This window comes from Heliangelus exortis, chromosome 10 (genome assembly GCF_036169615.1).
Source record: "Heliangelus exortis chromosome 10, bHelExo1.hap1, whole genome shotgun sequence".
Classification (NCBI taxonomy): Eukaryota; Metazoa; Chordata; class Aves; order Apodiformes; family Trochilidae; genus Heliangelus; species Heliangelus exortis.
In genome coordinates, this window is record NC_092431.1 from 7,206,621 (window position 1) to 7,221,161 (window position 14,541).

General features: G+C 38.1%; 1 protein-coding gene and 1 non-coding gene across 4 annotated transcripts in view; both read left to right on the forward strand.

Annotated features, from left to right (window-relative positions):
* Positions 1-14,045, forward strand: part of NSD2 (nuclear receptor binding SET domain protein 2) — a 71,146-nt gene extending 57,101 nt beyond the window's left edge. For all 3 annotated transcript variants that reach the window (XM_071753303.1, XM_071753301.1, XM_071753302.1), the window contains 12 exons: positions 348-471; positions 1,502-1,702; positions 2,352-2,531; positions 3,528-3,684; positions 4,405-4,610; positions 5,053-5,156; positions 5,374-5,643; positions 5,739-5,855; positions 7,523-7,664; positions 8,019-8,125; positions 9,650-9,854; positions 10,740-14,045. In XM_071753303.1, the coding sequence (XP_071609404.1) occupies positions 348-471; positions 1,502-1,702; positions 2,352-2,531; positions 3,528-3,684; positions 4,405-4,610; positions 5,053-5,156; positions 5,374-5,643; positions 5,739-5,855; positions 7,523-7,664; positions 8,019-8,125; positions 9,650-9,854; positions 10,740-11,008 (2,082 nt within the window). In that variant the 3' untranslated portion in view covers positions 11,009-14,045. The remainder of the gene's footprint in view (positions 1-347; positions 472-1,501; positions 1,703-2,351; positions 2,532-3,527; positions 3,685-4,404; positions 4,611-5,052; positions 5,157-5,373; positions 5,644-5,738; positions 5,856-7,522; positions 7,665-8,018; positions 8,126-9,649; positions 9,855-10,739) is intronic.
* Positions 7,247-7,377, forward strand: LOC139800636 (small Cajal body-specific RNA 23). The gene has a single exon (XR_011727850.1). It is a non-coding gene; the product is annotated as a small Cajal body-specific RNA 23 (non-coding RNA).
* Positions 14,046-14,541: the final 496 nt, after the last annotated feature.

The following is a 14,541-nucleotide window of genomic DNA, read 5'->3' on the forward strand; positions in this document are numbered from 1 at the left end:
AAAGGAAAATAAAGATGCTTTTTAACCCTACTCAGATGCATTTGTGTGCTCGGGGAAAATTTCTTAAAGCTTTCTTTCTTTTCCTTTTTTCTGTTGGATTATATTTAGTCATGAACTGTGGTTCTATGAGTGATATATTTCTGGCAATTTAATGACTCTCTTAACCTGTTTCAACTGGGAGCCAGGGCATATGATGATACTTGCAAAATTATCTTTCACGTGTTAAATTCAATTTCAACGTGGGGAAAAGAGATATTAGAGGAGCAATATATGAAAAGCAATAGAGAAAACAGTTTTTTCCACATATGAACTTTTCTTTAACGTTCAATGCCTTTGTGTTGTAAAAGCTGTGTGAAAAAACAGGTGATCTCCTACTGTGTGAAGGACTTTGCTATCGAGCTTTTCATGTAAGCTGCCTTGGGCTTTCTGGAAGACCAGCAGGAAAATTCATTTGTAGTGAATGTACATCAGGCAAGTTTGTCCCTTTCTATTAATAAATAAAAAAATAGATAATAATAAAGTTGTAGTTTTCGCATATATTGCTCTTAGAAAATCCTTCTGGGCAGAGGATGTATCTCTGGAGAAACCATATTTATCCTTTGGTACCTGACAGGGTGGGAGTTCATATAGTACCATTTAGTGTGCCATATTTTAGAAATCTCACTGTTTTCAGTGAGAACTGTCTTGCAACCTGACTGATTCAGTCTGAATTCCACTGCCTTACTAATTGCAGAATATTTGCTAAGTACAGTTACAGATTAGATTTAAAGTCTGTCAGAAGCACCTAAGACATCCCAGGAAAAAAAGCAGCAAGTGAAACACTTTAAGTCCTTTTTCAGTCCTCTGTCTATATCAATCTACTTTTTCTATTAAAAGACTATCTTATTGCTATCAATTTCATTTGCTTTTAATCCTATAATGATTACTTGGAAGTTCTAAGATTAAAATTTTAAGTAGAAGATCTGTGTTCTTGCTCATAAACTCAGCTCATGTGATAAACCTTGTTCAAAAAAGGCTGCTTCAAAATAAAGCTGTTGCAAGCAGTCCAGAGATAAGATTAAAGGATGTTTCTTTTGATTTGTGGACCTCCTTCAAATTCCACAGCATCACAGAAAATCCATTGTCCTCTTCCATTGCGTAAAAAAAAAAAAAAAATTTAAAAAATGGTGAAATGGTGTACTGAAGCTTATAAATATGAATCTAAATGCAGATCATTGAGGCTTTGGGTTTTGTTTTGTGCACTTTAACTGCTGTGGGTTTGCACTGTAATTTTTTCTGTCTCTGAGCAGATTAGTATTTACCATTAAAGAGTTATAGTATAATATTCTATACATAATGTTTGCTGCATCAAGTAATATAATTGGGGGGGGTGTTTAAAAAAAAAAACAAAACATCTACAACAAAAGCAGCTCACCCCCTGCATAACAAAACCAGAAGCACTTTAAATTCATGTGTTTGGATGAAAGATTAGTTATGCTATATTTATTACTTTTGCCACTAGGTGTGCATACCTGTTTTGTGTGTAAAGAGAGAAAGGCAGATGTCAAACGCTGTGTTGTGTCTCACTGCGGAAAATTCTACCATGAAGCTTGTGTGAAAAAATTTCATCTTACTGTGTTTGAGAACAGGGGCTTTCGATGTCCTCTCCACAGCTGCCTAAGCTGTCATGTTAGTAACCCCTCACATCCACGAATTTCAAAAGGTAGTTTTATTTTACATTTTTATGACTGATGAATTAAGTGTGTTTATGGTATGTTAAAGAATCTGCCTGTTTAAAAGCTGCTAGCTGCAGTTTTTGAGGCATGCAGGGACTATTAATGGATTCAGCATTTTTTTAAAAATGCATGATTTTTAGCCAACGTGAGTACAGTGTTTGTATTCATTTTTTTAGGTAGCTTTCAATTATCTGTAGTCAGCCATGTTTTCTTCTCAATAAAAAATGAAATCTAGAATTCACATATGATGATGACGATGAGTGAAGACAAGACCTGTGAATGTACAAATGCTGCGGCAAGACTGGCTGAACATGGAGACACTGATTCTCTGCATATTTTTAGCTCTGTGCAACATCTGTAGGCAAAATTGCACGGCTGAGGAAACCTTTTCTACCCTGGTGTGCAGAGTTAGATCCTTCCCATTTGAATATCACAGTGATTTAAGCTCAGTGTAGGATTCTGCTAAAACCCTCGTTAATTCGCTATTGTTGCTGAATGCAAATAGGCGGACTATTTTTTTCTGTGCGTAGGCTGCCTCAGACAGTATTACCCTTTTGTTTTGGTTTGGTAATAAATAAGCTCAAATAATAAGTCAGTTTTGTTCCAAAATAACCCAGCAGTGTTCTGCTTTGCCAGGCAAGATGATGCGCTGCGTCCGCTGCCCCGTGGCGTACCACGCCGGAGACGTTTGCATCGCCGCGGGGTGCGCGGTCATCGCCTCCAACAGCATCGTCTGCACCAACCACTTCACTGCCACCAAAGGGAAGAGTCACCATGCCCATGTCAATGTCAGCTGGTGCTTTGTGTGCTCAAAAGGTGAGCTGGTGTAAAACTCTTTCATAAAAGCAGCGTCGGTATGTGGTGTTCTTCAGTTTAATTTTACTCATCTGTGGATGGAGAATGATTAGAAATGTGGAATATTAGGTTAGGTACTGAAATAACTTCAAGTTGGCTGCTTCAAGTTCTTCAGTGTCCTTTTTCTGCAGAATGTTATTACTTGGGCTATGTCTAGCAGCCAGAGCCTGCTTTAATTCTTTACCAGAGACATGTAGTAAGAAGTGTTTCTCTGCCCTTCCCCCTGTGTTCAATATACTGAAGCTTTTTGTGTTTCTTTATTGCTAATACATAATCCTAAAACATAAATATTTTAAGAGCTGCTTTTAGTTTGCAGACAGCAAATTGAATCATTATTAGTTGTTGCTGGCAGTACCTCTAACCAAAGGTGTTTTGGTTTATATTGCACAGTAAATGTATTTCCTATGTAGAACCACAAAGTGCATAGTGCTGATTAAACTTTAGCAGTGAAAGTTTACCTGATTTGTTAACAAATTAACATGCAGCACAGCAGCTTTTAAGCTGCAACTAGCTTTCCACTTGATAATTCATGGAACAAATATACAACGTAATTCCCTCTCCCGCCAGGAAAAAAAAAAAAGAAATTTGTTGTTAAAATTTTTAATGCAGTGAAATATTAATATATATTAAACCATGCTAAATATATCATAGTCATTAAAGTAAAACAAAGTAATTACAATCTGCAATGCATTATTCTGGGGGTTTTTTATCACTAGCTTGCTTGTTATTTGTGTGTATTACTAATCCAAGCCTGCCAGGCATTCACATTAGTAAGGACCTTTTGGGTTTTGTATACAACAAAATGATTGGTGTTTATTGGAGGCCAGCAGGTTTTAACCATTTATTTTCTAACTAAACCTACCACATGTGTATCGCATTGCTTTGAACCTGGTTGGAATGCCAAACTTTTATTTTTGTCTGGATGTTTCTCAACCTTTTTTTTCTTTCTCTCTGAAGGAGGCAGCTTGTTGTGCTGCGAGTCATGTCCTGCAGCGTTTCACCCAGACTGTTTAAACATTGAAATGCCAGATGGGAGCTGGTACTGCAATGACTGCAGGGCGGGGAAGAAGCTCCATTTCCAGGATATTATTTGGGTTAAACTGGGAAATTACAGGTCTGATTAAAGGATTTATTTTGTTTTACAGTATTGGCATGTTTAATTACGGATCATACAGTTGGTTGCTTCAGTAGGCCTGCCTTGCTGCCCTCAGTTTTCTCAATAAGCCAAGAGCCCTGATTCCTTGCAAACTTCAAGTTCAAAGATTTGCAGCTTCAGTGCTGCTCTCAGCCAAGGCATTGCCTGTGCTGGACTCCTTGCAGTCTTCTGACATCTGCTTCCAATGCCTTCAACCCCTTTTGTTTCAGAGATCTCTTCAAATAATTAAATTGGTGTAACTTGTAATTGGCTAAACTACTACCTTGTAGGCTGGGAGGTAAGTCACTTAGGTTGCCAGTGTTGAGATTTGGGTGAGATAGAGGTGGGTGGGGTTACTCCTAGAAAGCATTAGTAGCTATTATCAGCTGTCTCTAGATCTTTGACAATTACAGTGGTTGCAGACCTTGCTAAAGGTGATGTTTTTGCTAACCAGATGCAAGGAGCTTTATGCTTACACTTATCTTGCAGGCCAGTGTAAGGTCCATGGATCTGAGTGTCAAGCTTTCCTTATCTAGTTCTGTCTTCCTGCCTAGTGAGTGGGAGAGGAAAAGATTTTTAACCCACATGGATTGGAAATAGTCATCAGTTACTACTGTTCAGGGTGGCTTTGTTTAACTGTCTCTTACACAAAGAGCTTGACTAAAACGCTCTATTTTTTTATTTGTACTTTTGTGATAGATGGTGGCCTGCAGAAGTTTGCCATCCGAAAAACGTTCCCCCAAATATTCAGAAAATGAAGCATGAAATCGGAGAATTTCCTGTGTTTTTCTTTGGTTCTAAGGATTACTACTGGACGCACCAAGCACGGGTGTTCCCTTATATGGAGGGAGACAGAGGGAGTAGATATCAGGGAATCAAAGGAATTGGAAAAGTCTTCAAAAATGGTACACAGCTGAAAGTAAACAAAAATAATCTTGTGATATGCATGCTTTGCTTTCTTCAGACATAGTCTTGGGGACTGGTTTTGTACATCTGTTTCACAGTATTGAATGAAAAAATTGAACTGCTCCTGGGCAGCAGTTATTATTGCTAACTTTGAATCAAAGTATTATTTCCAGGACTAGTAAAAGACTAGTATTTAATTGAATTATTTCTGACGTTACTTTCTGGAAAGGGAATGATGAGTGTAACTGGGAGACAGAAGTAGAGTTGATAAAGCTGTTAAAAATATTAATGTTCCAGAAGCATTGTTTGCAAGAAAATTGAATTATGGGACTAGGAAGTAGAAGGCAATTCTTTGTTTAACATATATGGCAATAAGATAGCTTGGGGGAGAGTAATCCACTTTCTAGCATCTCTGTTGATGTAGCAATCTTTTTTTTTTAGCTTTGCAAGAAGCTGAAGCTCGATTTCGAGAAATAAAGCTGCAGCGAGAAGCCAAAGAAACCCAAGAAAGTGAACGTAAACCTCCACCATATAAGCATATTAAGGTAAACTTTGAGAAAATTACACTGGGTACTCAGAAACCTAAGCCAGCCCTGAGAGAAGAACTGAGTGGTGAGATAGGGATGTAATGATGTGCTAATTATTGTGCTGTGCTTCCATTGGAACACGTAGTATTGCAAAACCAAATTCGTAACCACCGTCACAACTCTTAAATTTGAATGCTTTAAAGTGATCGCTGAACTATTTTAATGTCTTATCCAGGTGAATAAACCCTGTGGTAAAGTGCAGATATACACGGCTGACATTTCTGAGATTCCCAAGTGCAACTGCAAACCCACAGATGAAAACCCCTGTGGCTTTGATTCCGAGTGCCTCAATCGGATGCTGATGTACGAATGCCATCCACAAGTTTGTCCAGCAGGAGAACGGTGCCAAAACCAGTGCTTTACCAAACGTCAGTACCCTGAGACAAAGATCATCAAAACTGATGGGAAAGGGTGGGGTCTGGTGGCCAAGAGGGACATTAAAAAGGTATGAATCATTCTTGCCTAGCAAGGAGTTGGTGAGTTGTGATGCTGTTTGTGGGTTTGGTGTATACTTCACTAGTGATACTTGGTATCTTTCAGGGAGAGTTTGTGAATGAGTATGTTGGTGAGCTGATTGATGAAGAGGAATGTATGGCAAGAATCAAATATGCACATGAAAATGACATCACCCACTTCTATATGCTTACTATTGATAAGGTAGAGTGTTGTACATTTTCTTCCTTATTTAATTGTAAAGTAATTCTGATTGCTTTGCTTTCTGCTGATCACCCTGGTGTAGGGCATTCTACCTCTGACATTGCAGTGTTTTATCTTCTGTGCCTGCTTGCTCATAATCCATATAATGCATCTCCTTAGTTCTAGCTGTGTAATGCAATGAAGTATATATTAAGATCTATAAATTGTGCTTTATTGTTTGAAATCAAGTATAGCAAAAGTATTTATCTGCCTAGTCTTAAAAGGAAGTATGAAGTTTTGAGGAATAGTAATGATAGAGTTGGAAGAATTACTATTAGCAATCCTTTTACTAAAATTTCAACAATAAAAAAGATTCTCACGTGAGAATAGTGTGAAATACAGTTGTGAGGCTGTGTTTGATATTTAACATCAATCTTTTTTACAGCTATCTCTCCCTTTGTTTATGGCTTGTGCTTTTGCAGAAGCTCTATTCTGAAAGCAGTATCTCCATTACTTGCAAGCCAGCACTCCACAAATTGATTCTGCAGTACATTAATCCAGACAATTAATTAACCCAGCAAATTAACCCAGCATCTGGTGTTGTTTGTGCACGCCCCTGAGTATCTTGTTCCTGAGAAGGGGAAGAAAGTGGGAGACAGGACAGTAGGGGCTATTGATGAGATACATACATACTGTCCCCAGACAGCTACCTGTCAGTCCTGAAAATTTTTTCAGTCCTAATCACCCTTCTCTTGCCTGGTACTGTCCTGCTCTGTATTTTCACAGCTACTGTTTTCATTAGTTCTGTAACTTGAGGAGTTTCCTGCACAGGAGTTATCACCCAAGAATGATGAAAACTTGTTTCTCTGAACACTTAAGTTTCTCACCCCTCCATTAAACTGTCATACAATGTCAGTGTGTTCAACATGGGAACTGAATGTGTGTTTGACTTTTTTGTAGTAGATAATAATTGATCCTTCAAAGGTGCCCGTGCTCTGGGCATTGACATGTATGATGTGCATTATGTAAATGAATTAGAAGGAAATGCTAATAATATTTCAGAAATAAGCAAAGCTTTCTTAAGCAGCTCTGCAAAGAAGACTTTGTTTTATTTTGCTAATGTCTGGTATGTTTGGTGGAGATAGAACTTAAAAGGCAATTGTGTGTATTGATGGGATGTTTCTAGTTTACCCAGAGCTTGTTTTTGTTTAGACTAGGATAATTTGGGGAAAGCAAGCTGGTGAGAATACGGCAATCTCTGCAAGTAATCATGCAGTGACTTGGTAAATACCAATAAAGCACAGTGTCTGTTTATGTGTCACAGCTTTGTGAATGCAAAGTAAAAGATAAATGGACTCAGTTTGAGTTTTGAGGCGTTATTGAGGGAGGGGTTTCTTAGCATGACCATTACAGTGCTCACAAGAACACTTATCCTGCCATGTGGCTGAGATGGGTTCTGGGAAAGTGTGAGCAAGAGCATGAGTATTGCTTTGGGAGTGTCACATTCCAGGCCACATGGGACACTACGGTTTTCAATACAACATGGACCATCAGTTTCCTTGTGTGCTTCTGGGCAGCAGCACTGTGTCTGTTTTGAATGCAACTACTGAGAGAATTGATGGAAATTTTTTTGTTGTTTTGTGACTGGGGAGAAGAAACATTCATTCTGTTGCTGGTTTGATCTTCAGGACCGTATTATTGATGCTGGCCCCAAAGGAAACTATTCTCGTTTTATGAACCACAGCTGCCAACCAAATTGTGAAACTCTAAAATGGACAGTAAATGGAGACACTCGTGTTGGCCTGTTTGCTGTGTGTGATATTCCTGCAGGTATATCAGCTTATGTTGGTTTTGCTTTTATTCTCTGTGTTAGACCTTTTGTACAGTTATAAGTAGGACAGTCACGGTTTAACTGAACCATGCAAAATATTTTTGTAGAGGAACATTTCTGTATCTGTTCAAGTGAAAATAATAAATGTAAGGAAAGGGGCAAGAAGGTTATTTGACAATCCTCTTTTGTGTGCACACATATATCTGTATATATCCATAGCTGTGATAATAGATCAGTGAGCAAGTACAAAACCAGAACACAGATAATTAAATCTCTATTTTTACTTGTAATAATTTTGATAGATATTGTTACCATGTCCTTCATCATGAAAGAGTGTGTCTTATCCTACTCAGGGACAGAGCTGACTTTTAATTACAATCTTGACTGTCTGGGCAATGAAAAAACAGTCTGCAAGTGTGGTGCCCCAAACTGCAGTGGATTTCTTGGAGACAGACCAAAGGCAAGTAATGTATCAAGAGATTTTGACCGTGTCGTGTCTGCTAGACTTGCTTTTTGTTTTGGGGTATGAATTTGTGGGTCAGTTCTACATTATGATAAGAATTAATGTTGCTTGAACAGATGCAAGCTTCCCTCTGAGGAAAAAGTTACCATTTCTCTTGCTGGGAAGACAAGATACACTTTTGCCAGACATAACCTTGATGCTAAAGAATATATTTGTATGCTATAACAGTACAGCAGTTGATACTGGTATTGGAAACACCCTAAAATATTTTCTTCTACTTTCTCCTATGAGAAATTGTTTACTTTGGGTCCTGAATAATAAATATTCTTAATACTATCACTAGCTTCTGGAATCAAAAGCATGCAAAAGAAGGGGTTGCAGGAGGAATGACCTTCCCAGTCCTGTTTGAAGTGTGGGGAGGGGAAGGGTTGTAGGAGTTAGGACCCAAGTAAGAACAAGCCAAACTATAGCCAGTGAGATTATTCTGATATTGCAGTTTATATTACCCCCATCTAGATCTTAAAATATTATTATTTTGTTAAGACTTGGTAAAAAAAAAATCAGTTGAACTGAAGAACTAAAAATTAGGGTTTCAAATGTGAAAAAAAAAATTATACCAAATTACATCAAGAAATGGTGTGTATGATTCATGGCAGGTCAATTTAAAACCTGTAATCCAGCAGAAGTTGATGTGGCTTCCTGAAGGGCTGGCATAGGAGTGGGAGGGAAAGCACAAGTTCATTCCCAAGAGAAAAAAAATCTCAGTTTTGGATGCAGAAAGGCTGCACCTTTGTGTGGTCCTTCACACTGCTCAGTGTCAAGCACTTCAACTGATGGACTTAAAATCTCCAGAATTTGCCTAGCTGGGTTTTGTTAAGGGAGAGGCTTAAGTGAGTTTTCACTGAAGCTTGTGATCACTTTATGTAGGCAGCCATGAAGAAATGAAATGTTACAGTTCAGTTTTGCAGGTCTGTCTGCAGTGGTAGATAGCATGGGCTAATTTTAAGGAAAGTAGGTAATGGTTACTGGGGTGAGGAGGAGGGAATGATGGTAGGGATGCTGAAAAAACATCTAGAATGAAATTTTTATGATCTGGTGAAGGAGAGTTGAAGTGCAGGAGGCAGAATGTCAAACTGAAGCAGAGATAAGGCTTGGTATATTCTTTCTGCTGTCATGGACACATCTTCAGTTCCTGCTGTGCCTTCATCAGAGAGAAGTGGAAACTGGTTTTAGTAATTCCAGTATGAAATTGAAACACAACTGGAAGAGAAAAATGGGTATTAAAATGAAATGGTTGGTGCTGCAAGAGCAAAATGGGGGTAAATTAACCACAAGTACATTACACTGGAACTTGGAATACATTTTTTCAGTGACACAAAAGTGGAAGAGCTTTCTAGTAGGAAGGGATTGTAGGGACAAGATGGCTTTCACAAGGATCAGTGTCATATTTTTTTTTCAATCCACACAGATAGGTTTCCTTTGCAAAACTGGCATTTACACCTTTGCATTTTACTCCCTCAGAATTCTTCCACTAATGCCTCAGAAGAAAAAGGCAAAAAGACCAAAAAGAGAACACGGAGACGCAGAACAAAAAATGAAGGGAAGAAGGAGTCTGAAGATGATTGTTTTCGTTGTGGGGATGGAGGTCAGCTGGTGCTGTGTGACAGGAAATCTTGTACTAAAGCTTATCACCTCTCCTGTCTTGGCTTGGTGAAACGTCCTTTTGGTGAGTCAGCTTGCCACATAAATTTGTGTGAATAGGTAACTTGGGCAGGTACCTTGTGTATTGCACTGCAACCTTGTCAAGAGTGCCACCTTGAACACTGTTTTCATAGGGTTTGTGCATCATGTAGAAGCTCTTCTTGAGTATGGAGACAAAATGATGGCCTTCTTCCTGCCTTTCTGGCAAAATGAACCTTTTGTTCTACAAATGTAGGTAACTGAGTGCATTAGTGGGTAGGAGCACTGTGTCCTTGTCACAGGAAAGCTGATAGAAATGCATGAAGCCAGTTGAGTTCAAGCCAAAAGAGTAGTAGCAGCATCTGGAATAAGGCAGCTTGGAAAATGATAAGGAATTAAGCATCAGGTTGCAGTTCCAGATGCCACAGGAGTTACCTGGTTCCAGTCAGCAGTCTCAGGTGTGGGATATGAAGAAGTGAAGCAGTTATCCCAAAAACAAGTAAACCAGTGGCTTGGTAAACTCTGCTAGGGCAAAAGAGAGTCTGTGGGTATGGCACACCAGCCATCCCTGAGCAAAACTTGGAACAAACAGGTGAGTGTTTTAACAGAAAACAGCAGGTGAGTGCATGTTTAGACACTGCCAACTTATGAGTTCTGTAAAATGCTGTTGAGTAAAGCCTGAATAATTTCTTCCAGATAAAGTTCACTGCTGAAATTAAATGAGAGAATGTCCAGTCTGCTGCTTACTGCTGTCAGTTGAGCTTTGGAAGTATGATGTAGCATTGTGATTTTAGAGATTAGCCATTGTAGCTGCTGTCTCATCTAGCTTTGTCAGGAAAGTCATGCATTGTTCAGCTGCTAAAACACAAAACTTCAAAGGATGATGACAAGTTTTAATTCCCACTATTGTGTTCTTTGGTTCTGATCACAGGAAAATGGGAGTGTCCTTGGCACCACTGTGATGTTTGTGGCAAACCTTCTGTTTCTTTCTGCCACTTCTGCCCAAATTCTTTCTGCAAGGAACACCAAGATGGGACAGTACTAAATTCTATGTTGAATGGACATTTATGCTGCTCTGAACACGTTCTTGGGGTGGATTCTGTTGAAACTCAGAAGACTGAGAAACCCCGCAAAAAACTGAACAAGTTGAAGGCTAAGAGAAAGCAGAGGAACAGATGGGTGAGAGCTGAATGCAAATAGTCATGGACTGCAGTTTCTACTGCCAACACTATCTTGTAGATAAGTTGTGAATATGACCAGGGAAGGACACAATTTTACATATATTCTGTAAAGGTTACATGGGGGCGGGGGGGAATTTTTTGTTTTGTTTTTATAAATCCACTGAGCCAACCACAGCAGTTTTCTGCTGCTTCTGCACTGATAATGAACTTCATAGTTCAGAAAATTTCAGGACAACCCAAACTTATTACTCAGCATTACAGTTACACTTGAATTGTTACGAATGTAAAAGTTTCCCTCCAAAAAACTTTCAGATTGGAGGTAGGGTAAAAAATCAAACCAGGTAGGCGTAAACGTAGGTTTTTGAGATAGTATTTGTCAACCAACAGATGTTTAAAATAGTATATCCTTGAAAGAAGATAATTAGCTCTCAAGTCCTTTTAGGTAAGAAATGGCTTGGTCTGTGGTCCCAATGAGATTTGCTTGCCTTGTGTGTTTTTGAGCAAGTGCTTGAATGCCATCCATGATCCACGTGTGTATCTTGCTGTAGCCACACATAACAATTTGTTTGTGCTCTTATAAAATAGCTCTCTGATCACTCTTTTTAAAATATCCTTCCACCAGCAAATGTAGTGCATGGTGGGAAAGGCACACCCTGTACCAGAAAGGGGAAATCTTACGTTGTAAGAGATTTTTTTCTATACTGTTTTTTCCTTTATTTTATTCCAGCAAAATACAAGTGACTTGATCTTGCAGAGCTGTACAAGTTTGGATGTAAAGGGATATTTTGTCTTGCACTCTAGGCCAAATGCTCTAGGATTTTTGTGTATCAATAAACATAAACCGTACAAAAACTACTATTTGAAAAAAATTACTTGACGTGAGAGAAATATACAAGCTGTAGTACTGATGGAAATAATATTAGAACTAGGAAAAAATGGTAAAGAAAAATGTCTTCACCCATTTTCTTCCCAGTGCATGTCATTGGTGTGTGATGAGGCAGTGTTGCAAGTAAGTTCTGACATGTGCCATTGTTACAAGCCTGTGTAAACATGATGTACCCCTTCCTGTCCATAAGTAATTTGTGTATGTTCTAGCTTAGTTTGCCTTTAATAGTGCAGAAACTCTGTGTAGCCCTTTTGAAAATGAAGCCTTGATGTATCATGAAAGTGCATGGGTTTTTTCCAAAGCATTTCTTCAGGATTTGATTGCAGATTTAGTTTTTGGAATTACCAAAATCCCCATTCGTTCCCAACAGATAAAAGCTTTGGTTTTATTAGAAGGTATTAATTGAAAGAGGTTTTAAATGTAGCATTGCCCTATCCTGAACATTTTGGTTTGTATTTTGTAACCAAACTGCTTTGTTGTTATAATCAAATTTTATAAACCCTGTTGGAAGTTTAATTTTTTTTTTTCAAATAATTTTTTTAAAATAGCACAGATCAAAACAGGGGGAAGTGTTACATGTTTGCATTTTTAAAGTGGTGTGCCAAGTCTTGCACTTGAGTTAAAAATCAGTATTTCTTATTTGATTTTGAGGGAAACTTGGACTAGGACTGAAGCATAGGCCTGTGCCTAAAATCAAACCCAAAAAGCTGTATTATGTATGTTTCTCTAATATTGTTTTTTGAGGAGAGGAAATTGAGATCAGGTAGTAAAGCAGAAAAGCCTCATCACTTTTAAACAAAATGAAGGAATTCGATGTCATTGGGACCATTCTTTGAATTACTCTACCACGTAAGGAAGGCTTTATAAAAATACCTTTAAATAAGTTATTATAAAATTTTACCTTTACATTCCGTTGCCTTTATAATTTGTTAATTTTTTAGGTGTTTTGTTGCTTTTTCCTCTTCATATATAGGTGTAACAGCTCTGGCACCCTGGAACAGTTATTCCCCAGGTCCTAAGAGGCAGATTCCCACTCCCAGGAGCCACCATAGTTACAGAATGGCCACAGTACCACCCCCCCTTGGCCTCTCAGGTGGGCACATTTAGCACAGCAGGATGCAGGACAGCCACCCATGTTGTGCCTGTGGGTAAATAAAGACTTTGGCATTCACAGCAATCCCTCTCAGTGCTCTTTCCATGCCACTAAATTTACACAAACAGATCTGAGCAAGTGGCTGTTGGACTTTCAGCTTCCTTCTACCTCTTCTCCACTCTTGACTTCTCAACTCTTGGGGCCAATGAAGGTTTTAACATCACTGAGTCTGCACACTAGGAGTTTGCTTTTCAGCTGCTAGGAACTGATTCCTTCTGCTGATCACAGATTTTGGAGATGGATTTGTGAAAGAAATGTGGACAGTGTTCTCCCTGGATATGTGCTGACCATGTAACCCTCAGCTAAGTCACTCAGGTAGTGATCTGGTAGAATTTTAGTTTCTGAATCAGAAAAATCACCTGAATCAGGGTTTTAGGTGTTTGTTTAATGAAGGCTTCTGTACCTTACTCTGTGGCACTGGGAAAACAGCCTGAAGTTTTGTTAAAAAAAGAAGACAAAAGAAAAGTTGTTTCACTGTTTTTGGTTTTTTTTCCCAAGGAAAACTATAAAAATTAAGCTTTCTCATTATACAACTCAATACTTTTTAGAATTCAGCAACTTAAAAGATTTTCCATTTCAAATTCATTCATCTAAATAGCCTTCAAATATGGCATATTATGTGGCATTAAATTATGTACTTAGTGTCTTGCCCATCAAAGCAGAACAAATTCTTTACTTTTCCAGCAAACTTTCAAAGCTGGTACATGATAGCCAAATTCAGAATTTGTTCTTTTATCACTTGAGCAAGGATAGAAACAATTTTAAGTTGAATATGTTAGATGTGTTTTCATACCATCTAGGAAGAATTATTGAAATGTCTGTTTTGTTCAATAGCTTTGTGTTCATGGTCAGTTTTTAGGGTTTTTTTGTTTTGTTTTTTAATTTTAATTACTTGGAAAAGCAAAACATCTTGAAAGATGTATTAATGGGATTTTTCCACATTGTTGAGTCACATTATTCCATGTCTGACTGCTTGAGAAACTTCAGTGTCTTATTAAATATTAAAATTTATTCCTAGTTATTTAAGAAGTTGCTATTTATTTTTTGTAAAACAGTTCTGTGTAGTTATTTTTGCACCAATTTCTTTAAAGAAAAAATGAAATTATACATAATAAGCAATTGTCATCTGACAGTGAGGGACCTGGATGCTGTTCTATTATAGTGGAAACTTACACTCTAGGACTTCCTAAAAGACTCTGTGAAAATAATGTTTTAAGTTTACATGGTGGTGACAATGATTGTGCTTTGGCTTGTTTTCAGAGTGTTGCTTATCATACAAAATATTGACACTTTTTTTTTTTTTTTTTCAGCACAGCTTTTCCTGTTACAGCACCATTTTCTATGGCCCATAATTTTACAGGCTTTAACAGCCTTGAGTCATATTGTCTGACCAGTTCTGTTCCCTTGGTTTTCCTTTAGCTATGACTGGTGCTGTTCCTACTTCAGCAGGAAAAACATTTTGTTTTTGTTCTTTTCAGCTGGGTTTTGGTTTGAGTCTGGAATTGAGACTTTA